This window comes from Ursus americanus, chromosome 9 (assembly GCF_024610735.1).
Source record: "Ursus americanus isolate L20-20 chromosome 9, mUrsAme1.1.p, whole genome shotgun sequence".
Lineage (NCBI taxonomy): Eukaryota > Metazoa > Chordata > Mammalia > Carnivora > Ursidae > Ursus > Ursus americanus.
Window position 1 is genome coordinate 36,870,307 of NC_142135.1, and position 26,737 is coordinate 36,897,043.

The 26,737-nt window shown below is 36.4% G+C and overlaps 1 protein-coding gene across 2 annotated transcripts in view; it reads left to right on the plus strand.

Annotated features, from left to right (window-relative positions):
* STK3 (serine/threonine kinase 3) overlaps window positions 1–26,737 on the plus strand; it is a 269,186-nt gene that overhangs the window by 42,743 nt on the left and 199,706 nt on the right. For both annotated transcript variants that reach the window (XM_045805877.2, XM_045805878.2), the window contains exons 3-4: window positions 2,020–2,148; window positions 13,626–13,740. In XM_045805877.2, coding sequence (XP_045661833.2) covers window positions 2,020–2,148; window positions 13,626–13,740 — 244 coding nt within the window. The remainder of the gene's footprint in view (window positions 1–2,019; window positions 2,149–13,625; window positions 13,741–26,737) is intronic.

Below are 26,737 nucleotides of genomic sequence, written 5' to 3' on the forward strand. Positions count from 1 at the left end.
CAGCTAAGGATATTAATATAAATAATTGTTTTGCCACTAAATGCCATAGACTGTCAATATTCTGTTAACTTGCATTGAAGTCATTATTATCTTCAGATCTAAGAAAGAACTAATTCAAGATTCTCATCTTTAAGATTCTTTCCCTTATAACTACTTCCTGTACCCAAAACTATTTGTAGCAGGGCTTGGTCAAGAAAAGAAAAGCTACTGTATGTACTCTGGGTATAGAGAGTTTGTTATAAAATTAGAAGTTCAAATGACTTATGGAAGGGCCACAGATGCAAAGGTCATCAGATCTGCTACTGAAGGTCAGAGAAGCCAACACTGAATATCTCAGCCTGAAACACTGAGGTGGCTGTTTCTTTAAAAGCTCACTGGGGATCTGCTGGAATCCTTAAGAGTCTTTGAGAAGCTCCCGCCAACTATCTCATTCTGCAGGAGCAGTGTGGTGGTTCTCAAAAGCTCAGCAGGAGGCTGCTGTATATGTCATACCTGGGGGTTCATCTGCTACAACTACATCTGAAGAATGGTGGTTTCTCCTTAACTTTTTGCCATTCAGATTTCATGCATATTCTTATTGTCAGACTCTTAACTGGGATCCATTCAGGGAAAGGAATTTTGGGAACCACAATTTGTGGTTCCCAGCTTCTCTTTTGCTGTGATGAAACTTTAAAAGGGAGTGATGGTGTTGCTTAATTCATGGTAGATAATCCAGCACTGAATTCTTTATGGACTTTTGAGGGAATATATATATACACACACGCAGGTTTATATACATATATATGTATACATACATACATGACTTTTAAGGGGATGTGTGTGTGTGTGTGTGTGTGTGTGTGTGTGTGTGTATGTGTATAAATTAGGACTACACACACAGTGTCTCTGAGTATCAAACTAAATTACTTTGGAAAGTTTAAAGAAATAGGATAGGATAAAATTCCTTGTGTTAAGGTAGCTGTTTCATCACTTATTTTTTACTTATTTTAAGAGATTATAAATTTGAAAGTGATTTTGCATAGCTTTCTAATATTAGGAAACATTCCATGTCTTCAATGGCTTGCTCTTCTTTCTCTTCTGTAGAAATGATATAGTGAGAAGAATAGGATCTTTGGAATCCTTATATGTTTAAATTCTGTCCCTGTTGGTTGCCACTGTTGGAGTCTCTGTTTCCTCATCTTAGGAAATGGTGATGGTAGTATTTTACCTCACGATTGAGAGGGTTGAATTTGATAATGCATGTGAAACACCAGTCCTAGTACCTGGCTCACAGTCAGAACAGTAAGTGCTAGCAGGGTTTACTTTGTTTTCTAATTCATACCAAAGTATATATGTCTTCTCTCTCTCATTGTTTCTGCTTTTTAAAACACATAAATATTTACTTGGCAAAGTTTCGAGAGTTGTAGCAGAGATGCTTTTTGGGCTAGTGGAAATTAGATCCTATTACTCATGGTATTTACCTGTCAGCGTGTGGTCTTGCTCTTGGGGAGGAGGAGGGGTGTTTGAGGAGACTTTGGATGTGTCACTTAAGGGAAACCAGATTCCTTGCTTCTCTAGCTTTCGTACGATGTGGTCCTCAGCTGAGGGTTTCACATGTTTTTATACAGTCTGAACAGGCATGGGTCTTTGATATGCTGGGGATGATTTTGCTTAAGGTGAGATAAGCCTTTTCTGCTAACTTGAGACTTTGGCTGTTTTTATTCTACATTTCATTCTTTTAATTTCCATTTATATCTTCTTAATGCTGCATTTGTTTGAGTTGACAAACTGTAAGTCTCTTTCTTTCATTCATAAGAAAAAAGCAAATCATTTTATATTAACTTGATGATTTTAGTAGATTTTAAGTATGTAATTGAAGCATTAAAGCTAAGGTATAATTCAATTTTATTTGTTTACTTCGATTTATCACCATTAAATAGTGTTTTAAATTGGAAAAGACTACATGCAAAAACTTGTAGATTTGTCTCTAATACTTATGATGTTTGAAAGGAAAAAAATAAATGTCTTGGTTTCTTGTAGGTCTTATGGAAGTGTATTTAAAGCAATACATAAGGAATCTGGTCAAGTCGTGGCAATTAAACAAGTACCTGTTGAGTCGGATCTTCAGGAAATAATCAAAGAAATTTCCATAATGCAACAATGTGACAGGTATGAAGAGATTTTATTTCTTTATTTACCTTCATTTTGATGAATTTTGCTAATAATGTATAAAAATATATACATATATTTTTAAGATTTTATTTATTTATTGAGGGAGAGAGAGACAGCCAGCGAGAGAGGGAACACAAGCAGGGGGAGTGGGAGAGGAAGAAGCAGCTCCCAGGAGAGGAGCCTGATGTGGGGCTTGATCCCAGAACGCCGGGATCACGCCCTGAGCCCAAGGCAGATGCTTAACGACTGCGCCACCCAGGCGGCCCGAAAATATATTTTTTTGTCATCTGGTTAGTTTTCTGACTTTGAATCTGAAGTGAGACTAATCGATTACTTCAGGGAACATGAGGATAGTTTTGTAGGGTTGTCTTTAGGACTTAACAGTTCTAAAGCAGAAGTGATGTTATTAAGCAGTATGTGGTGATATAAAGCACTCAAGCTGTTTTCCCATTTTGGGGGCAAATTTATGGGTGGAAATTATTATTTGATGTTAAGGAGGATCATTTAACAGTCTTTTTTATATAATTGTTTTTACTAATTAAAAACGGCCATGTTTTAGTAACTCTAATTCATTCAGCAAACATTTACTGAGCATTCCCAGTGGGCCAGATACTGTGCCAGGATCTAGGAATACCAAGAGAACTAAAATACTGTTTTTCTTCTTGAGGAGCCCGTAGCCTCATTGGGAAGACAGATCCTTAAAGAAATCGCTGTGATACAGCACAGTCACTATACTGACTATTGCAGGGGGTAATGTGAGAGCTAGGAGGCAGGGCATCTCCCCCAGCCAGGAGTTACGAAGTCTTGGCATGCTGAGGAAGAGTTAATTAAAATTGGGTGAAGAAATGGAGGGATAAGAGAGAGTAAAGAGAATTACAGGTAGAGACATGAGAAACAATACACTGGTTTGTGCTGTTCTGACAAGGTTTAGGATTACTGGAGTGGAAGGTTTGAGACAGAGATTGGTATGAAATGATTTGGGATGGGTAAGTAGAGCTGATCCTGAAGGGTCTTATATGCCCTATTAAATAGCCCAGTCAGGGATGCAGAGTTTATAAATTAGGACTATGTTTAGCCTATAGTTACTTAATTGGAAAGAGATTTTATTACTCTCCTTTTACAGAAAGTCTACAGGTAGCAGCAACAAAGTGACAGTTGTTTCAGGCTTCTTTTCTTACACTGTGCTGTCCTTAATATGTGCTCTTTGTCTGCATGCTTATTATCTCATGGTTATAAGAGGGCTGCTCTTGCTCCAGCCTTATGTTTATGTTCCAGGCAGGAGGAAGTGGGAAAAAGCAGAAAAGGGCTTTCCCAGAAACCATCAGCTTACGTTTTATTCATCAAAATTGATTGAGTCACATGGTGTCTTACAGCTGATGACTTAGGGGAGTCTGGACACAGTGTCACCCCTTATCCAGTCAGGTCCCTGTTAGTAAGAGATCTATGAAAAAAACGTTCCCTTCCAAAAGCGTATAACATCCGTATATTATAAGTCCTTTGGCTAATGAGGTGACTGAATAATCCTAGAGGAACTTTGTTTCTTGAGTCTATTTAGTTTTGCTTTTTTAAATTTTATGCTATATATTTAGAATATATTATATATTTTTCATAAAGGCTGTGTACCTGGAAATTCAAGTGGTTTGGAAAAAAATAATACATTCCTCAGCTCCCAGATCAAAATATGTAATTCCGAAGTTTTCCCAGACCTTGCTATTAATTTGGTAATTTGATAAGAATGTGGTTCCCACAGTTTGATGTAGAAAAGGAAAGATTGAGCACAGAGTAGTGTTGAGCCCATCAGGTACTTAATACTTGTGTGTTGCTATTACTACTTTATTATTATGGTTAAATGTAGTTTAGGGACTAGTGTTGTCCTCTAGAGATTTTAATTGAGTGTGCTCTAGGAAAGGCAGGGTCTCAGATATTACCTATTATACATATCTTCCTCTAACCTTGGTACATCTTAGGACCTATCAGCTCTTGCTCATATTTCTTTCTTGGCTTCTTGTTGGTTCACTTGGCTTTCATTTTTGACTCCTCCAACTCATTTTCTGCCATGAAGTTAGAGTGATCATTCTAAAATGCAAACCTAATCAAGCCATTCTCAGTTTAAAACCTTAAGTGTCCCATTGCCTGGATAGATCCAGTCTCCTAAGGATGGCATATAAGATCCTTCATATTTATGCCTATGCTTCCAGTCTTCTCTCTTACCTGTGTTTCTCTTTTAAGCACATGTTTACTTGCATTCTCTGTCAGCTGACTTAAATTCTGTGAATTTGGGATTATGTCTTACATAGTGCCCTTGGACCTTGCCGCATAGTGGTTATTCAAATACAAGTATTACTGATTCTTGTCTGGGCAACTCAGCTGGGCAATATCTAGAAGGAACTTTACATTTAACATTCTTAGATCAAATTTTTAATTGTTGCAGAGAAGCCTCTCAAATTCCTGTTCTGTTCATGGCATCATCACCTACTTAGTCTTTACACAGCAAAACTGAGAAACGTCTTTGTTTCTTTTTCTGGTACTTCTGATGACACAGTCTTAGAGATTCTCCTTCTGAAATGTCTTCACTATCTTTATCCTTCCCTTCATTCCCTGAGAAAAGGAATCATATCTCTTACCATATATGCAATGCCTAGCACTGTACTTTTTTTATTGAGTGAATGTGAATGGATATGGTATGTGTAAGGAATATGAAAGGGCATTATAGGTTAAGGAAGCCATAGGGAAATCTGGTCGTTGTTGTTATATACTTTAAACTACTAAGGGGAAAGAAAAGGAAAGGATAAAAGGGGAAGAAAATGTGAATACGTTTCTAGAAATGTTGTAACGCTTTATAGCAGAATGCTTGGTACATAGTGGGGATGTCTCAAATATTTGTTGAATCAAATAAATAGATGGGTGAAACAATTACTGGTAAAAAATGGCTCATGCCTTTTGGATTTCACTTTCAGATTCACTATTCATATGAAATAGTGAAGGATCAGAAAAATTAGTAGGATAAAAGATCCTAAAGGTGCTAAAAGATAGGGCAAGTGAAAAATAAACTGGGAAACGATGGGAACAAGCGTTACATTTTAGCTATGAATTACTAGTGTTAGTGTAGATGTGTTATTGGGAAACTGACATAAAAATGATTTGCAAGAAAACAATACAAATTGAAAAATTCCCACTTACAGCAGTGGAATTTGGTTAGAGAAAATGAGATTTGCATTTCTGAAATTGAAATAAAGTCTATTCAGCTAGTTGAGCACTTGGCAAATTGTCTTGCTTTCTATACTCCAAAAAGAGACCAGACGGTGTTTAAATTTTTTTTGTTCATTTTAGTAAATATTAAACATGTGTTTAATACTGCGTTTTGACATAAATATTTGAGGAAGCCCATCTGCATTGTTTATTATAGAATCTTTTGTGTCTAGTCCAGTGCTTGGCACAGAGTGGACATTTAATAAATATTTGTTGAGTATATAAATCATAGAATGTTAATGCTAGACTAGATCTCTATTAGTTTAGAGTTTTGCAAATGTACTCTGCTCTAAGGAGGTGGGGGTATTTTCCTCAAACAGTGAAGAATTGAGCAGAATGAGAGACTGCAGTCATTGCTTTTATCTTTTTTCTATATTGGGACTCATTCTAAAATTTTATTTGAGAAAAAGGCTCCTGGTACTAAAACATGTTTTGGAACTATTTTACAGGTACAGAAAATGAGATCTAGAGATATTATGTGAATTGTCCAGGATCACACAACTAGTTAGGGACTGGGATGCTATAAGAACCCACATTTGCTGACTCTAGGGCCAGTGCTGAAGAAAGTAAGATCTACAGAAAAGATTCCAGAAGTTCAAACTGAAGCACTCTCAAGGCATTGCTTGGGGTGGAGGCAGGCACTGGTCAGTAATACTTGGGAATACTGTGTGCTAGGTAACGTGGATCCGAGGGAGCCACGGTTGACACAGCCGCTATATTCCTGGTCCTTACACTCCTCAAGGAGCTTCTCATATATAAACCAAGAGAAATGTGTTGTTACCACATACATCAAGGGACACATTTATTCACTTATTTATTCATTCAGCTAATATATATAGAGTACATACTGCCGAGGGCAGCCTTTATGTGTTGCTCATGGGAGATATAACAATGAATGAGTCTTAGACTTTAGAGGGACTTTCAGTCAGATGGAAGAGGCAGATGACTGGACGTGCTGCTTTAATAGTGTGGTAAAAGCTGTGATGAGGTAAATACGGGGAACTCTGTAGGTTGGAAGACATATCTAACATCTCACCATTGGAGATTCAGGGAAAGCTACCCCAGGGAGGTCATACCCAAACTGAGTGACTTTGGATGACTTAGATTTGGGGAGGCAAAGAGGAGAGGGGATTCGTGTGTTGGGAATAGCACATTTTTAGCTGGTCTGCTCAGAGGCTTCTACCAGTGTCATCCCTCTCCTGCCTGTTCTATTTGCTGATGTTTCTGAGTAAAATTCCATTTAAACATTATTAGTGAGGGCCTTCAAAAAGTGAGGGCCCCCAAAAAGTTTGAAAATCACCATATTGAAGGATTTGTGATGAATTTTGGCAATTTGTATCAATTCTTGTATATGTGTATTCATTTTTGGATGGGCCAAGAAATGAATTGCTGTTATTTAGGTTTATATTGGGAACAGTTCAGTTTTCATAGAATATTCATATTGCCTTTGTAAAAGGATTGTGTTACTCCATTAAGTTTAGAACACTATTAAGATGGTAGAAGGATGTTAATGAAACTTATGTAGTGAAAAATAGCCATTTCTTAGTATTTTAATTATCACATGCTTATAATGGGAAGACTTAAAAAATGTTTGCAAAAGATGTATCTGTTAAGGACCGTTATCCAAAATATACAAAGAATCCTTAAAACTTAAGAATACAAACAACCCAATTAAAAAAATGGGCCAAAGACCTTAAGAGAGACCTTACCAGTGAAGATTCGCAGATGGCAAATAAGCACATGAAAAGATGTTTCACATCCTGTGTCATCAGAGAAATACAGATTAAAACAACAGTGAGATACCACTACATACCTATTCAAATGGCCCAAATCTGGAACACTGACTACACCAAACCCTGGTGAGGACGTGGAGCAGAAGGAACTTCCATTCATTGCTGGCGACAATGCAGAATAGTACAGCCAGTTTTGAAGTCCGTTTGGTCGGTTTCATGTAAAACTAAACATACTCTTAGCCATATGATCCAGCAGTCATACTTCTTGGTGTTTACCCAAAGGAGTTGAAAACTTATGTTCACATAAAAACCTGCACATGGATGTTTGTAGCAACTTTATTAATAATTACCAAAAACTTGGAAGCAACCAAGATGTCCTTCAGTAGGTGAGTGCATAAATAAACTGTGGTACGTCCAGACAACGGAATACTTTTCAGCCCTGAAAGGAAATGAGCTATCAAACCATGAAGGGACAGAGAGGAAACTTAAATGCATATTACTAAGTGAAAGAGGCCAATCAGAAAAGGCTACATACTGTATGATTCCCACTATATGACTTTCTGGAAAAGACAAAACTATGGGGACAAAAAAAGGCTCAGTGGTTTCTAGGGGTTAGGAGGGTGGGAAGGATGAATAGGTGGAGCACAGAGGATTTTTAGGGTAGTGAAACTACTGTGTATGATGTGTCAGTATAGATTAGAGTTCTCAGTTGTTTCAAATGTACCGCTCAGAAGGTGGGTGTTTATGAAGGGGGATGCTATGCATGTGTGGGGGCAGGGAGTATATGGGAAATCTCTCTATCTTTCACCGCATTTTGCTGTGAACCTAAACCTCTAAAAATATATTAAAAAATACCTTTAGTAATACGTGGTTATCTTCAATTAAGATGAAATTCAACATAGTATAAAAATGTTAATTACCTTCTAGGCGGTAAAAATTAACATTTGAATTTCCATAAGAAGCTTAAATGTAACGATTCACAGCAAATAATTTGTACCACAAGTAGTGTTTATATAAGGTGCAAATAGACGAGAGTTTGTAGTGCTTCTTCCATTTTTCTCTCTGGTTTTTCTCACTTCTCATTTTATACTGTTTCTATCTTGAATTGCTATACTGGCGAAAGACTGGCAGGATAAACGGTGTAGAAAAGGTGTGAAAAGGAGACAGGAATGGAAAGGATGTGGTCATTAGGCACGGAATGAGAGGGAGCACCCCCTCCTCTTCAAAAAAGTTGGAGAAGATGATAGGTTGTTTCACTGGGTTGAAGGTGTTGAAGAGGGGAAGGGAAATGAATACAGGGGACAGGAGAAGGAAGCGGTGGAAGGTGGCACAGGAGAAAGGAGTGGAACATGGCTCTTGATTGTCACCCCAGTTTCACCTTTGCTTCCTGCTGTGTGCAGTAATTTGACTTGTGTCTTCCTTGTCCCTCCACCCAATGGAATTTCCTAAGTCATATTGAACTACTTAGCAGTGCCAAAAATAGACAGAATTGCTGGGTTCTCATATGTCCTGTAAGTCCATATAGCAGCTTAGTCAAGATTCTTAGGAATTACGGCTGAATTAAAGTTTTGTGTGTTGCTTAAAATTATATAAATAACACAGAGCTTGGGTCTTGAAGGAAATGCTGCCTCCTCTCTAGAGTTTAAGAATCAACATGTGGTTAAAAAACAGATGTTAGGCTATCTAAATAACTGTACAGTTAGTTAACTTGCCAGTTGAAATGAACAGTGTCACCTTTGGCCCCTGACAGTTTGCATGTGATAATCCTCTTTAAATGCTATTTGATTGTATCATTTTCTTGCGTAAACTTCTTCAGGGTTCCCCATTGCCTCAACTGGCTTTTCTTGTTGCTAAAGTCCACCTGTTTTTCTCCCTAGCTTCTACCATTAGGCCATATATGTTATTCAGTGAACGTCAATCATTTTAAAATGATACATGAGTGAATGATGAATGAATTTGAATGAATGATGTCTATGTCAGTGGAAACAGCCTGAGTTAGCAATCCCAGGTCTTGTACTCACTGAGCATATTTGTATTTGTGTATGTAATTTTTTAAAAATACAGCTTTAAATTTTAATCTTCATTTGCCAGTCTTAAATTTATATTCAGTGTGCAGTTGAAGGGGAAGCACAGTGAATAAAACACAGAAGACTTGCTTACTGTCTCCTAGCTTGCCAGTCTATATCATTACCAAATTCTGTTGAATTTACCTTGCAAAATCTCTTGAATTTGTTCTCTTTTCTATTTCTTTTACTCCTACTCCAATTCACCACATCTCTTTTTTACAAATGTAGGTTTTATTATTGTTTGGGTACGGTGAAATAAATTGTTATACTTACAGATCCCAAGAGATGCGAGCCTGCCATGCAAGAGTGGGTGAGAAGGGGAGGGAAGGCTTATACAGGGAAGCTCCAGGGTCAGTTAGGAGGCAGAGGGAGAAAGCAGAAAATATGGACAAGAGCCCTTAATGTAGTTCTCTGGGGAGGAATGGATGAGATAGGGTAAACAGGTTTAGGATTGGTTAGTTCGAATTTCAGTGGGCTCTGGGGTGTAGGGCAGTCCCTCATTGTCTGGTGTTTGGCTCTGGGTTGATGAGGTTAGGGAAATAGTGACCCTGGAGGTGGTTGGGGGTATGGACTTCTGATTTGATTGGTTTGATTGGGTATGGACTTCTGATTGGTTTGATTGCATAGAACTCACAGGTTCTATCTCTAGGAATGAGATACAAATAGTGACCCTGGAGGTGGTTGGGGGTATGGACTTCTGATTTGATTGGTTTGATTGGGTATGGACTTCTGATTGGTTTGATTGCATAGAACTCACAGGTTCTATCTCTAGGAATGAGCTAATCCTGAGAGGGACAGTGGAGGCCTTGTCAGCAGGTCTCAGATGTCAAAGTATCACAAGTACAGAAAATAAAAAGATAGGCTCAATACAGTCTCTAGCATGTATAGATCAACATGGTCTTCTAATTGTTCTACCTGTGTCCGTATTTGTTTTCCTGCCATCTAGCTTTGATGCAGCAGCCAGAGAAATCTTAAAAGTATAAACTAGGTCATGTTATTGCTCTGCTTAAAATTCTTCTCAGGTCTTCTTTTACATATGTAGTAAAGCCCAATTTCCTTACCTTGGTTTTGAGGCACTTCATTATCAGGCTCCTGCCTCCAGCTGCAGCTACATTGTATTCAACTGCAGTCTTCACTCACTTTATTCTAGGCACAGTCATCTTTCAATTTCTTGAGAATGATTTGCTCTTTCTCTCCTCAGGGCCTTTGCACAGAAAGTTGTTGGTGCCTGGATGCTCTTTATCTGGTTAACTTCTAGCCAACCTTTGAATCTTACCTTAAATGTTATTCTTTTGGGAAGCCCTACATTAGGTCCCTTCTGTTAATTTTTCTGTGATTATTCATTTGTTGAATAATCTTCAGTGAATGAACTTATTCACTGCTTTCTTTTGTACATATAAGAAGGGAGGTACTGAGGATAAAATAGAGAGCAAGCCAGATTGGCACCAAACTTCATGAAGCTTCTTTTCTTCTGGGGGAGGCAGATAAAAGTCAGTGGCAAAGTAATTACAAGATATTGTAAGTGCTTTAAAATTGTAAAAGTAGTATTGATGTAGAACCTATCAGAGGATGACCAATTGTAGGCCACTATTCTATATAAACCTTGGTGGTTAAGCATTTTTTCTTTTCCAAATCTAAATTGTAATCTATAGCCATTCAATGGAGGGGGGATATTTTGTTGTTAAAGCTCACCCCTGTCTATTTTCAAAGTTTTTCCATATACTCTAGTGCTTCCTAAGTCAGGGACTACCATGGAATGTGGCTGTTATTCCATTTTTTCATATGAACTAAGAACATTTTATTGGAGAAATGATGAGTACAAAATAAAGTCTCAGCCAGTTTATCTCATGGCAGTGCCCCCCCCTTTTAAACCACAGTTAGTAATTGTATTTATCTGTGGGTTTACTTCTCTAATACCAGTGTATTTCATGCTGGTGTGTGCTCTTTGAGAATCAGACTTGTGTTTGTGTGGTTTACCACTGCATATTGAACATCTGGCGTTAGCAGAGGGTCAATGAATGAATGTTGAATGAATGACAGAAACTATATTCAGGTATGTGTCCTTAATGTGACTGTTCAGCCCTATCTGCTTGAATACTTTTCTAGGTTACAATTATCGAGGCCATGTTTTATGATATAGAACTGTTGGACCTTGATCCGTGTACTTGATTGTGTATTAGAATGGACCACAAAGTATTTTTTGAAGAGAATTTTACCTGTCCCCAAAGTCGTTCTCTTACTCACCCCTAAAGAGAGAGACAGTTGCTTTTCCAGGTAGCTGCCCAAGTTAGAGTCCCTAATTTTCATAAGGGCTGTCAATCCTACCCTTAGAACTGCTGATTACTCCAGTGTATTGCAAGATAAAATACATGTTTTCTGTGTGCTTTTCAGTGAATATAATTGAAATCATTGTCACTTAATACTTTCAAAATTTTGAAGGAGAACATTAATATTTAAAGAAGCTCTTTGAAGGCTCTTCTCCTGGAGTGGGGTTTAACTGTGGGTCTATATCAGAGTCACCCATAGGGCTTTTAAAAGACCTACTGAATTAGAACCCCTAAGGTGTGGGACCTGGGTCACAAGTGTTTCTGATGCATAGCCATGTGTGAGAGCAGTACTCTCTGTAAAGGTTTCTACACAGGCACTCATACCCCAAAGAAGTATATGTAAAGAAGGGTTTTTTTATGTTTCCCATAAGTTTAAGTTTTGGGTGTGTAGATTAGTTTCATTTGTTTGTAAACAAGCACTTTTCTTCAGTGGTTCAGTGAACACTTAGGAACTCCTGATATTTACTTCCCATTCTCAGCACCTACCAAAGTTGAGTATGTCTGCAAATTTAAGGTATGAGTTGCGGAGTAGCGAGAGATATGGGTAGAAAGGTAGACTTGGGAAGGTCTTTTATGTGATATGAAGCAGTTAAGATCTTTTCCTTTTGGTATAATGGAGAGCCACTGGAGGTTTTTTTTGTTTTTGTTTTTGTTTTTAATGGGAGAGCAATATGATCAGTTTTTTACTTTTGTTTTAAAGAAAGGTAACCTTGTCAACTATATGAAACGTAGATTAGAATGGGGGAGAAAACTATGACAAGGAGGCCAGTTAGGAAGCAAGTCTGTACAGAGGTAATGAGCAGAAGGATAAAACAGGATTGGATTCTAGCCTTGTAGCTTCCTTTTTAGTTTAAGCCCTTAAGTTTCAACCAATCTGCTCTACCCTTGACTTGATGACTTGGCTAAAATTAAAGGCTCTACTGAGAAGTCTTCCCTGACTGTCTTCTTTTGACCTCTTGTTTTGGTGGTCTCTTAATGTCATCTTTTGTAATACTTTCCATTTATTATTATTTTTTGCTCATTTTGTTCTTGTGTCTTTATATTTTACATAGCTGCCACTTTTCATGATAACTGCTACTGGATAAAAATGTCTATTGAACTAATTGTCCTCTAAACATGCCATTCTTGGTTTTTTCCTTTCTATTTTGTGCCTTTGCTCATGGCCTCTTTTTTCTAGAATCTTCTTCTCCTCCAACCCGTATTTTGAAGTTTTAATCTTTCTTTCGTAGTTCAAATCCCTCCCTTTCTACAAGTTCTTTCTGCTGGCTCTAACATTTCCTTATTTTAGTTCTTGTAGCATTTAAGCTGTCTACTATGTAGTTTATGCTACCTTGTTTTAATTTTTTATGTATTCTGGGAATATGGATACTCTTCCTCTTTGAGTTGGGCAAGATGTTTTACATATCAGTGTATACAGCTTGCCCTTTATAAATATTAAGTAAATATTAAATATTAAATAAATAAACATGTGACTATTTGTCCCTTTCTAAGTCTTCCTAAAAACAATTAGGATATAAACATAGTTTATTCTGCTCTGGAAGTCATAAAACTTCAGAAATATTTTAAATTGTTAATTTTAATTATCTGAATTTAAAGCAAAAATAGTTGTAATTACTTATCTCTGGAATTTTCTTTTTTAATCTCTGGAATTTTAAAGGCCCAAATAAAAGAGAATTAAAAATAATTTTTTTGGTTTCATTGAATTATAGAGTATTTTAAAGTTGAGTATTATTATTTGACTAAATGCAAGCTCCCTTAAAGATTTATATTTAAAATGCTTTAGTTAAAATATTTTCATTTGTTCCTTATGTTATATACTAAGTCCTTTGCCAAAACAAAGACTTATTTTCTTGGGAATCACTCAAAGCATTTGGGCCTCTTCTGCTTTGTAATCCTGTTAAATTTCATCCATGAATTAAAGCCTAATTATGCACAGTTGGTGAACCCTACATATAGACAATTTGATGTATAATAGATATTTACTCATTAAGTTTACTTATTGGAATAGTATGAAATGTTGAAAATACTTTGTATTGGGATTAAGAAATAATTTTCTTTGGGAATTAACTAAGTTTAATTGTCTATATATTTTTCTTTAGCCCATATGTTGTAAAGTACTATGGCAGTTATTTTAAGAACACAGACCTCTGGATTGTTATGGAGTACTGTGGCGCTGGCTCTGTCTCGGACATAATTAGATTACGAAACAAGACGGTAAGTATTTTTAAATTGTTTTGCTAATCTCATTTCTAAAGATTCATACTTTAGAATTTGACTGGGTAGTATTTTGTTACAAAGAAAATATCAGTGTGAAAAAAGAAAAGGTTTTACAGTGTAAAAGGATCTAGTATGAGGTGTGAGAATCAGCCATATATTTTTGTGTGGCAAACTCAAGAGTCATATGATTGTTTAATTTATTTGTTAGGAGATTTTTGGTAAGTCACTGAGAATCTACCATGGTATTCCACTTCTTCGTTTGGAATCAGTATGTAAGTTATGGCTAGAATTTTATTTAAAGTTCATAATATTTATGATATTTCCTTAGGTTTTCTGTGTTATAATCTATGGCTGGTAAACAATTGAAGTTTTATGTTTCTGAATTTTAAAAAATAATTGAAAAACAATTTTTGCCTTTATTTTCCCAAGTATTGTCAGGATGTTTGAAAATGATAAAGCTAGCTCATGATTTTGTGTGTGTGTGTGTGTGTGTGTGTTAAACAAATCGGATTAAGTTAGTGAAATGTGTTATTTAATAACACCTTTTTATGGTTATGCTTTAATCCTAAGTAAAAGAGCTATTAACAAAATTGTTTAATTTATGCTAGAAGTGCATCTAGTTTACTTGGATAATTTATAAGGACAAAAGTGACCTTTTTATCTGTGAATGAGTAAGACTGAATCAGTGAAATAATTTGTAATTCTGTAGAATAGTAACCTAATTACTATATGGCATTATTTTATGTTGTCAGACATATTTCAGTAAAATACATTCAGAAAAATACTTAACTACTTGAGTCAATTTGTGGTTAACCAGAATCATTTTAAAGTTTGATTGGGGAAGTACGTTGTAAGTTTATCCTACTAATTTTTTTTTCTGTTAGAGAAAATAAAGTAAATAGGATTTCTTTCAAAAGAAGTGAAATAGAAGTTAAAATAATCCCTGTTTTGACAGAATGAAGTAAGTGATTTGTGACATTCTAATTATATAGTTTAGGATTTCTATGGTGCTTAACTAGCATTTATGTAAATCAGATGATTCTTGAGTGTCAGAACAACGCATTAATTGAAAATAATTATACTCCAGTTAGAGGAGTGTTTTAAAATCATTTCAGGGCTAAACTCAGGGCATTTGGTATTTAAAATTATCAAGTATTAGAAATACGAAGTAAAAGTGTATGAAATGGAAAATCTTGTTTTCTTGATTTTAGATGTTAATGTTACCTTTGTGAATAGATAGGAAATACTTGATTGAAGTACTTCATTTTATCTTGTTGCCAATAATTACAAACTGTGAAGGTATACTGTAGTTCTAAAATACGGATATGAATGAATCATTATCCTCAGGAAGCTCCTTTACCCGTTATCAAAGGGAATATTTTACCCCATTCACGTTCTTTTTTTGGAAGACAGAATCCACTGAATATACTGGGGAGTCACACATTTGGAATAGTTTGTTATTCTCACAGAACAGTTATCCTTGGGTGTGGGGTAGTGTGGAACAGTCCAATTCCCAGATATGAAAAAGAACTTAGAGCAGCACTAGATAGGATCAGGAGCCGTGGGTGTATAGTCCCTGGATGTTGCCTTGATAACAGCTCTTGTTACATCTCAAGAATATTTGTATCCTACTTTTCTTTCATTTATGTATTATCAGAAAAGAGTACCACTGTTGGGAGGATTAGCAATATAAGATATGTGTCTTTCCTTTTTTTTTTTTTTTAAATGCCTGGACATTGTAAATATTTGATCATTTTATAGGAATGATCACTGGAGTGAATTTCAGCGGTGTGGCTGTTATCGATTAATTGGCTGGCTTTTAAAAATGTGACCAGTGAAACAGTTGTCCTTGATCTGTTAAAACTCACTCTAGTAATAAATTGTTTTCATGGTCACAGAACAATCAATTTTTTCCTAAGGGTTTGGGGACCTTTTTTTTTTAGAGTTATATGCTCTTTTGCTTTTTTGTTATATGCTTTGTTGTTTCTTTTAACTTATTAATTTAATGCACCTATTTAATACATTTTAAACAGCACAAGATATTCTTACTGTTTATATTATCAGTGTTTATGCTTTTTATTGTTCTTTATTCTTTTCTGCATTTCTCAGTTGCTTGAAGAACATGTCCTTTAGTGCTTTTATGTGGGTACGATGGCCATAAGTGAAAATGTTATTTCACTTCATTTTTTGAATGATGTAATTACTGGGTAAAGAATTCTAGGTTGGCAGTTTCTTTTCATTTTTGATTTAAAAGGAATGACTTTTGGAAGACCACCTAAGTAATGTCTTTTTGTAGAATTGTGCTTGTCTTTGGAAGATATCTCATTAAGGATGAAGTATTGCTGATTTTTAATTATCAGTTGCTATCTGGTTTTGATCAGATGTTTCCTTGAAAAATAAAGGTACAGGAAAAACAAATCTGATTAAGTTACATACCTTTTAAAAAACATTTAATCTGTTTTGCTTGAAGTGTAATGCTGTTTATGTCTACCTCCCTCTTTGTACAGTTTCATAACTTGTCACTTTTATTATGCACTTTATTTATTTATTTATTTTTAAAGATTTTATTTATTTATTTGACAGAGATAGCCAGAGAGAGAGAGAGAACACAAGCAGGGGGAGTGGGGGAGGAAGAAGCAGGCTCCCAGCGGAGGAACCTGATGTGGGGCTCGATCCCAGAACACTGGGATCACGCCCTGAGCCGAAGGCAGACACTCAATGACTGTGCCACCCAGGCACCCCTTATTATGCACTTTATTTATTTATTTTTTTTTTTAAAGATTTTATTTATTTATGTGACAGAGAGACAGCCAGCGAGAGAGGGAACACAGCAGGGGGAGTGGGAGAGGAAGAAGCAGGCTCACAGCGGAAGAGCCTGATGTGGGACTCGATCCCGGATCGCCAGGATCACGCCCTGAGCCGAAGGCAGACGCTTTAACGACTGCGCCACCCAGGCGCCCCTATTATGCACTTCAGAATAGAAATGGTTCCGCTCGTAGAATAGAAACTGGATTCATATTTTGGTGTTTTTGTAAATGTTATTATTGCCTTGTCCTCTTCTCCACCTTTGAGTGTTGCCCTTACCCCCAGGCTTTGCCTAGTGAATTTGCATCCATGAGGGACCAGCTCACTTATCATGTCCTCTTTGAAACTTTTCCTGTTTTCCTGGGTAGTTTTTTATCTAATTGGTTGATTAATTAATTGGTAAGTCTTTATATTCACACATAAAGAAAGAGCATAATAAATTCTAACTGCTATTATTGTTATAATTTTTACTATTATTATTACTTTTTTACATATTTTGACCAGTAGATAGACTTTGCACCTTTTATATGTGTATTGGCTCTTTTATTCCTTTTTGTGCTTATTGTTTTGTTATTGTTGTCGGCATTTTTCTTACCAGTTTTCAGGATTGCCTGACAGTTTGCTAATAGTTATATGAGCACTTCATATATTTTAAAAGTCATAAAACCAATTATCTTATTGTCAGAATAGATAATAAAGAAGGAGCTTCAAAATATCTCTTTTACCTTGACCTATACTTTTTCTTTGGGAAACATCTAGGAAAAGATAAAAGGCATAGAATTAGGTTTAGGAATTAATTAGGCATATTTCAGTGATTGGAACTGAGGCTGAGCAGCAAAGGGTTGGGATTTTATCTATTTAAAGTTCGCTGCCTAACATGAGACAGATCGGAGAGTTGGCATTTGAGCTGATAGTGAATGGTAATTGTGGTAATCAGTGGTAGTGCTACTAGAGATGGGATGAAGTTGAAACCCTCTGTATTCCACTGGGTGATAAAAGTTTCTCTGAGTCTCCTGGTTGCATTAAAGTAAAAATCACTACTTAGTATTCATTGACTCTTTCAGCTTCTGAGTGTTGGGGGATCTGTAAATATATGTGAGTTAAATTCCCGATTTCTGTGATCAGACTCACAAATACAGCTTGAGTCATGATGTCATATGTTTTAGTAATTGACTATATTTCAAAATAATTACATTGTGTTGAACCATCTTTTAAGTGTGGTGAAACCTATGTGTAGGTAACCCTTCTGTTACCTACCTAAATCACATTTAATTGGTCAGCTCCTAGTGTTTAGGAGAAGAATAGTTGCAATTGCCTTTCCCTACTGTAAGCCACTCAAGGACAGACATTTTTATGTATTCATTTTGGAAATATTATAAGTGCCTGGAGTAACTGCTGGCGTCTAGTAGCTGCTGGCATTTGATAGATGTTTGTTGAACTGAAACAGGATCAATTCCTTGGCTGCTTATCCTATGAATATAAAACAACTCTCTCCATCTATCCAGCGTTATGTTTTTGTACCTCAGTTGTAATTTGCATGGCTACTTCTGTTTAGTTTTAATATTACAGGTTATTGAACAGATATATTCATATAGCCAAGAAAGACCATAGAAAGTGTGGTTACCAGTAACCTTGGAATGCGTGAAATAACAGCATCTATCACATTTGTTTCCTTATGTTTACAGAACTTATATATGTATGTGAGTTTAAGTTTTTGCTTAATTTTGCAAATGTGTATCTTGATAACTTTAACCTTGATAGGGTTAAAGCTGGCTGATAAACCTCTTGCCTTTTGGTGTTATTAATGGAAGTTCATGTAAGCATTATTTATTTATTTTTAGTGTTTTGAAGTTTAAAAAGAATAAAAAGTCTAATATTTATGGGAATATGTAAAATATATTTATGGGAATAATTTTGAAGATTCCTTGTGAGGAAATACTTAAAAACGAATATATTTTATATCAAATGTCATTTAACATCTAAACATTTATGTGTTACAAGTATTATATACTGCAAAGTAGAAATACACAACTCTGAAATTAAAGCTTTTTCAAAGTAGATTATATTTCGATTAGAAACTTTCACAATTACTTTCGTAATTGTTAAGCTATACCTTGACATATAGAAGAAATAGAGTCTATGTCTTAGACATTTGTTGTGTGCTTGGAAAAGTTCTAAGAAAATAAAGGCCTAAGGTTATTCTCTCCCATTTGGGCCCATTTTTTGATTTGACCACTTACTTTAATTTAACCTGGTGCTGTGGATTTTAGTTTAGCTCTTTCACAGATGAGTTTTATGATCTGAGCAAGTCATTTACCTGACAGGAAGTTTAGCTTCCTCGTGTGTTAAATAATAGTTAACATCTATATTGCTTTACATTTTATTTGGCAGTTTTATTTACCTTTCAGCTGAATGGAAAGGTTCAAAACATTTATTGATCTAGGCGCAGTGCTTTGCAGTAGAAGTACAAATAACTAATAAATTTTCTGTTGTTGCATTGTTGAGATAATCTCTATATAAAACTGAATTCGACTCTATGAAATAGAGTTAGAATTCTTTAGGAGCACTAAAGGAGAAGATCTTAGCTGAATAAGGAAGTTCAGGGAAAGCTTCGTAGGAGATAGAACCCCTGTAGCAGATTCTTTTTTTTTTTTTTAAATGTTTTTTTATTATATTATGTTAGTCACCATATAGTACATCCCCGGTTTCCGATGTAAAGTTCGATGATTCATTAGTTGCGTATAACACCCAGTGCACCGTGTACTACGTACCCTCCTTACTACCCATCACCGGTCTATCCCATTCCCCCCCCCCTCCCCTCTGCGGCCTTCAGTTTGTTTCTCATAGTCCATAGTCTCTCATGCTTCATTCCCCCTTCTGATTACCCCCCTTTCTTTATCCCTTTCTTTCCCTACCTATCTTCCTAGTTCTTGTGACTGGATTAAGAAGTTGTGGTCCATATATACAATGGAATATTACTCAGCTATCAGAAAGAACGAATTCTCAACATTTGCTGCAACATGGACGGCACTGGAGGAGATAATGCTAAGTGAAATAAGCAGAGAAAGACAATTATCATATGATTTCTCTCATCTATGGAACATAAGAACCTGTAGCAGATTCTTGGAAGAGGAGGAGCCATCGTCTTAGAATGCAGTCTCCACCAGGGCGGGGTTTTATCTTCTTTGTTCACTGCTTATCTGCATTCCTAGCACAATGCCTGGCATGCAGGGTGCTCAGTTAATACTTGTTGCATTCATAGATGGGTGAATGAATGAATGAGTGAATGAATGAATGAATGAATGAATCAGAGAAGAGAGGGCAAAGGACATCTTGGAAGAGGAAACAGTGATATGCTAGAATTATATTTCCCTCTCTACAAGTTCAGTGGCATACTTCTAGGTCATCTGAAGGAGAAAGTTCCCAGCATCTGGTTTAAATGGATTTACTTTTCTCACACATAATTGCTCAGAATCATTGCCACATTGTAGTTTGATGGATCTTTGTTAGAATCATTATGTTGCTGTATAATTTTTTGGTTTTCCTGGAGGTGTTCCCTTTGGTATTTTTTCCCTTCATGTTTAGGGAAGCAGCATATGCCATCTTTATCATTTTGCTAATGTCTTCTACCTTCTTACTCATTTTATCTGTTTCCTGGAATTTATGTGATTCTTCTTTGAGAAGACATTCTTTGGAGCTTCCTGATTTCTTGTTCTAATGTGGACTCATTGCTTTTTAGGTCTACTGTACAGCTGCATCCTTGGAATTTCTTTTCACTGGACTTTTGGGTTAGTGCCATCAGTTTCATGTATTTTTCCTATTTCCTTTGTTTTCACCCTGTTTTGTATTCTTCCTAAACTATCTTCTTCATGGTACAAGAATAAGTGGTCAACGGTTTGAATCCTTGCATGTCTGAAAATGTCTTTATTTTGCTTTCACAGTTGATTGATAGTTAGCTTATGTAGAAATTCACATTGAAAATAAGTTTCTCTCAGAGCTTTGAGAGCTTTCATATATTATCTTCTAGCATCCGGTGTTGCTAATGTTATAGCTAATGCCTCTCAGAGTCTTATTTACTTGTAGGTTTTTTACCTGCCACCCCCCCCCCCCCAGTCTGGAACTTTTTAGGCTTTTCTTTTTATCCTGATGGCTCTGATACTGCACAAGGAACAAGATGCTTTCACAAGGATGTGCCTAGGTGTGAGTCTTTTCTATTAGTTATGCTGATCACTCAGTTCTTTTCAGATAAATACTTGTGTCTTTCTTCAGCTTTGGAACACTTTCTCTGATAAACTCCTCCTCTGTTTTCTTCACTGAATGGTGAATCTCCTGAATTTTATCCTTTTTTTCCTACTAAATTTTTTTTTTAAGTCTTTTTGCCTTTTGGGGAGTGGGTAGGGTGGTTTCTTCTACTTTATTTTCTGATTCTTCTAACTAAACTTCTTATTTCAGGAGTTATATTTTAATTTACAAGAACACTTTCATTTTTGATTATTCCTTTTTTGTAACATTTTAATACTGAGACAGGGATGCAAAAGTTTTTCTCATCACTCTAAGAAAAATAAACTTTTAAAAAGTTTTTTTCTGTTTCTAGAATCATCTCTACTTCCTCTGGGGTGGTTGTTTCACTTGTTTCCGTTGTTCTGGTCTTGCCCATGGCAAGGCTGCCCAGCATGAAGGCTGACCAACTCTCACTGGAAGAATTGGGCAATGCTTTTTGGCTGGAAGGTATAATTTTAGGGTGAATGGGCTGGGAGCTGGCTTTTAGGGGAAGGGCCTACAGAGGCAATTTGTTCAGTTTTTTAAGAGAGTACCCACTCCCCCTCCATCCCCATGTGGGTGTCAGTGCCAGAATGCATGTCATCTGCGTATACGCGGATGGGGGTAGGGGTAGAGTAGGGATTCCATGTTCTTGTTTTCTTTTCTTATTCCATTGTCTTCTTTTCAGCTTCCATGGAAAAGCTAGCCACCATTTCTGTCCCCTTCTTACTCCTGCCCCCCACTTCCCCAGTGGTGCTAACTGTAGCCCCCTGGAGTTTACTTGGCAATCACTCCTTTTGTTGCAGACCCCTTCTTTGCCTGCTCTTGGCTGTGGCTCTTCCCATAGAATGCTTCCAAATTCATTATACTCTCCTGTGGTGATTCTTTTGTTATTAGTTTATTTATTTTTTAAAAGTCTCTATCAGCTTAATGAGGTTCCAGGAGGAGGAGAGGCAAATAACTAAAATTAATTACAAAATTTAGGTTGGCTTTTGAACCTGAGTCAGTGATATTCCCCCCTCGCCTTATGTATATTTTATATAACTTTCATATTCTTAGATGTTTAGTCCAACTACTTTGAGGAGTAATTTGATAATCCCTTATAAGGTTGAATACATACACACCCTGGGATCCATCCAACAGTTCTCCTCTTTCATCTGTACTTAGAGAAATCCTAGCACAATTGTACAGTGAGACATAGACAAGAATGTTGTCACAACAGAAAATTAGAAGCAAATTTAAATCTTGATCAGCACTAGACCTTGGACTAGAAGATCGCTGTTGTTCTTTCTGTCTCCATAATTCTGTAGCTCTTGGGGAAAGGTAAACTCGGAGAGTAGTATTCTGGCTGAAACCTTTCAGAATACCCAGTATCCAGATGTTCAGATGAGAATGACATTAAAATACCAAATAAATTTTGAGTTCTTAAAACGTATATAAACATTTATCTTGGTATGTAAGAGAAATTTTAGTATTTACGTTTACCTGGAAGAGATATAGTTCTGTGATATTGTGTATGGGGAGTGGGGGAGCAATTGAGGGAACAAAAATAATGGAAAGGGAGTTCTAGACTTAAGAAAGCAACTCCTAAGTTATGTATATGTGTTTTCTTCAAGGCTTGTGGTGGGCTTGTTGTTTTATAATGGAAATAATTGGGAAAGCCAAGTTTTATTTAGACATCACTTCTTTAGAAGTGTGAAGGGCACATTAAGATCATTCTGCTTGGTAAAATTCTGATTGTTAGTTTTATAACTGTTATTCTCAACCCCAGTGACGGATTTTTGATAGATATTTTATGAGTAGTTATTTATATAGTGTTGGTATGTGTCAAGCACTATTCTAAACACATTGTGTATGTTTTTGCATTTAATCTTCATACAAGGATTAAACAACTGTATGAGGTAAGAACGATTATTGACCCATGTTGTAAATGGGAAACTGAATCATAGAGTGATAAATAGATTAGAGGGAAGGAGAGGATTGAAATTATATCTAATTGCTAGAATTGAATGATAGTAGTTAAGAACACAGACTCTGGAGGTAGAGTTATCTGGGTTTGAATTCTGGTTCTGCTACATACTAGCTGTGTGAACTTGGGCAAATTTCTTAACTTCTCTGTTACTCATTTTCTTCATCTGCTAAATGGGATAAGAAGACCACCCTACTTCATTGAGTCGTTCTGAAGATTAACTATATGAAGTACGAGGAACATCACCTAGCACATAAAAAGCCCTGTATGTATTTGCTCTTGCTACTGTCATCATCGTCCTGTCATCTTTGCAATCAGATGTGTTTGAGCAGAATATACAGAGGACTGTGGAACAAAGAACTGAATCCTAGCATTCACCATGGGTACTTTGAATTATCTTTGTTAATGAGGGAGGTATAGACTGAGTAAGAGAGCTACATTTTTAGGTACAGTGAAAGGTTCTTTGATAGAATCAGACAGTGGCTATTCACAACATACTAAGGTATTTTTCTTAGTACCCTTTGAATTAATGCCTTGTACCTAATAGTCTTTTTAGTAGATATTTGATTTATTGTATTTTAAAAATATATGTTCTGCCTTGATTTGTGTTTTGTATTACTTCAAGTAGATTTTTTTTTTTCTTGGTGAAGGCATACCAATTTCTTATTGATTTAAGATTTATTTGGAGTTTCAAGTTTAATATTATTTCATTGCTAATAATAGACATCTTTTTCATTTGTATGGATTTCTGTTCCATAAAGTGCTTTTCGGGGGTTTATATTTGCCTCTGTGTTATTGAACTAATTCATGTTTGACTTCCCTAATCACTTTGTTGCATGCTCCCCCTTTGTGTAATAGATACTAGTTCATACAGGATTTACAACTCCATATATATTGAGTGCTTTTCTGTTGTCTTCTGATCTCTTTTTCAGGAATCTTTTCATGTGGGAAAGGATTTTAAAATGTCTGCCCACTGACCATTTTCACAGTAGAGTATCAGTTCTCTTTCTCTTCAGATCAAGGGATTATAAGCAGTGTGTATATATGTATATTTACATATGGTGTAAGTAGTGAAAGCTTTCATTTTGAATCACTAGTTGTGGGACTTTGTGATAGATTATTAATCTTTTTTTTTTTTTTTTGCCAAACATCTGCAATCCAGATTTCATGAAAGACAGCCTCTCTCTGCCCTTTTGTATATAATAATGGCTAAAATATTCTGGTTATGTTTTCTAATGTATATACTTTGTGTTGAGCAGATTTGTGTTTTTCTGGAAGAATCCCATAAATTTTTTTATTATTTAAAACTGTGGCTATTTTATAGCCTCAACCCTTCTTTTTTTGGGTGGGATGAGATAGAGTGGTGAGGGGTGGGAGGGAGTTACTGAGTTGCTCTGCTGTTTTTCCCAGTGTTTTCCTCATGTTGAATACCTAAGAGCCCCATTAAATGTATGTATTCTTTTTCCCAAGAGAGAAGGAGTAAGAGGGGGAGAAATTTTGATTGTAAAGAAGTTGGAATCTGAGGCTTGATGGATGTTCAGATAAAGTCTTACATGTAAGCTTAAGTATTTCCTTTGAGATTTAGGTATTTCAGAAATTGCTACTTAACTCTTCAGCTTTCTCTAAACCACTGATTTTTAGCAATGTGTTTGGTCACCATTTTATGTGATTATATCATGTATGCCATAAAAACTAATGGCACTGAAACATTCAAGGAGTTCTGTAAAATGAGAAGTCTAAATGTAATATTAATACGATTTGGAGTAAGCATTTATTAGCTGGGGGAAGTCATACTAGGAAATGAAGGCAAAAAGGAGACTTAAAAAACCCTGCATGTTCCTTTTAAAAAACATTCTTATACTACTTTCCCTGCTCCCAATATCATACTCCTTTTGTTTGGGGGCAGAATATAGAAATCAACTTCAGAGATCTCATGCCGTTAAATATCTGGAATAACCTTTAATATTTTTAGAGTTGGTCGGTGGTTTGTGCTTTATACAAACCTTTTTTCTAGGGATTGCCCCACTTTTTGGTATCAACTTAAGGCTTACTGTATCAGTTTCAACTCTTGGTTGTAAGTTATGGAAAACCCAGCCTAAACTGACTTAAGCCAAAATAGGAATTTATTTGCTCACATAACTAAAAATCTTTGCAGAGCTAGTTTCATGCATGGCTGATTCAGGATGAAAGGACTTACTTGAATTCATCTTTTTATTTTGATACCTCTGTATTGAGTCTAGTCTCACACAGATTTTTGCCTCATAGTTGCAAGATGGCTGCCAGCACGGGCGCCGGGGTGGCGCAGTCGTTAAGCGTCTGCCTTTGGCTCAGGGCGTGATCCCAGCGTTCTGGGATCGGGCCCCACATCAGGTTCCTCTGCTAAGAGCCTGCTTCTTCCTCACCCACTCCCCCTGCTTGTGTTCCCTCTCTTCGCTGGCTGTCTCTCTCTGTCAAATAAATAAATAAAAATCTTAAAAAAAAAAAAAAAAAAAAGATGGCTGCCAGCAGCTACTGGGTTTTTTATACCTTCTAGTTGAAATCCAGCAAGCAGTTTTGTGCCTCACTGCTTCTGAATGGGTCATGTGCCTTTCTTCATCATTGTAGCCAATGAATGTGATGTGGTAATTGGATTAGATCTTGGTCTGTGTCTAACCTGGAGCTAGGATGAAGCTGACTACCAGAAATACATATTCTGAGGATGGGGAAGTAGTGATTTCCTAAGGGGAATCAGAGTATGTTAGCAGGAGAAGCGTGAATGGGTGTTAGAATGGCAAAATATACCGGATAATTCTATATATTTACTAAAACTAAAATCAAAACAAAACAAAATATATCAGGAGTAAAGCACAATTTAAAAACCCCACCTCTAAATAACTCCTAAAATGTATGTTAAATGTTAGAAGCATTATTTATTGACATTGGAAGTTGAAGCTGTTGGGTCTTCAGCCCTTTCTGCTTCTGTCGCAGTAAGGGAGGGAAAGGCTGATATTTCTCTGGGAACCTGTTTCTGCTGTGTCAGCAGTGAATGTTTGCCTTAAGACTTCTCCTGGAAAGTGTGTTCATCAGGATTAAAGACCCGTGGTGCCTTATTAAACCAGGTGGACTGACCCTGCTGTTAGTTCTGGTATCCACGACCCCTTTTCTTAAGAAGGACTTTCTCACCTTGAGCAGGTACTACTGGTCAGAGCTGTACTAGAATCTTAGGAGAATGAGTCCTTTTGTGTGGAAAGTATTCTTGCTCCTTATTTGGTGTATCCCACAGGGTGAAACTGAGTTCTAAGTATATTTCACACATGCCATTTAAAGTTCCAAGCCACAGCATTAACATGACCATGCACTGTAGGATTAGACCTTTCAAATTTTTCATAGCAATCATGTGCCAGGTCTTAATCTCTGATTAAATACCTCATACACATTACGCTCCATTACATCTTTCCTAAATCTTTTGATTGGATTATAAACACTTTTCTTTATGATTTTTCCACATTACAATATAGTTCCTCCAATAGACTTTCTCTTCCACCTTAACTAAGTAAATTAACCTTACAAAGGTATTTCCTTGGCTGCCCTTATTGGTAAACCGCCCAGTCTTCACCTTAGTTGCTATTCTTCTTGGCATTTCTCCCAGTTCTGTTTCCTTTTCATCAGTCAGGTCCACCTTCTTACACTTTATTTTTATATGGTACATTCCTCGCCTAGTGGACTGCCTGTCACTGCCAGATGGACCGTGAGCCCTCCCTCCCTGTCTTAAGTCTGAGCCTGAGCACACCATGACAATAGCTATTTGAAGTGATACGGTTTAGTGGAAGGACTCTTGGACGGAACCAGCAGACAGACCCAGCATTGATTCCTGTGTTGTTACTTAGTAGCTCTGTGACTGGGGTACATTGTGTAACTTCTCTAAACTTAAGATGCCTAAGCCTAAAATGCACCTAATATCATATTACTTTCCTTACCTAC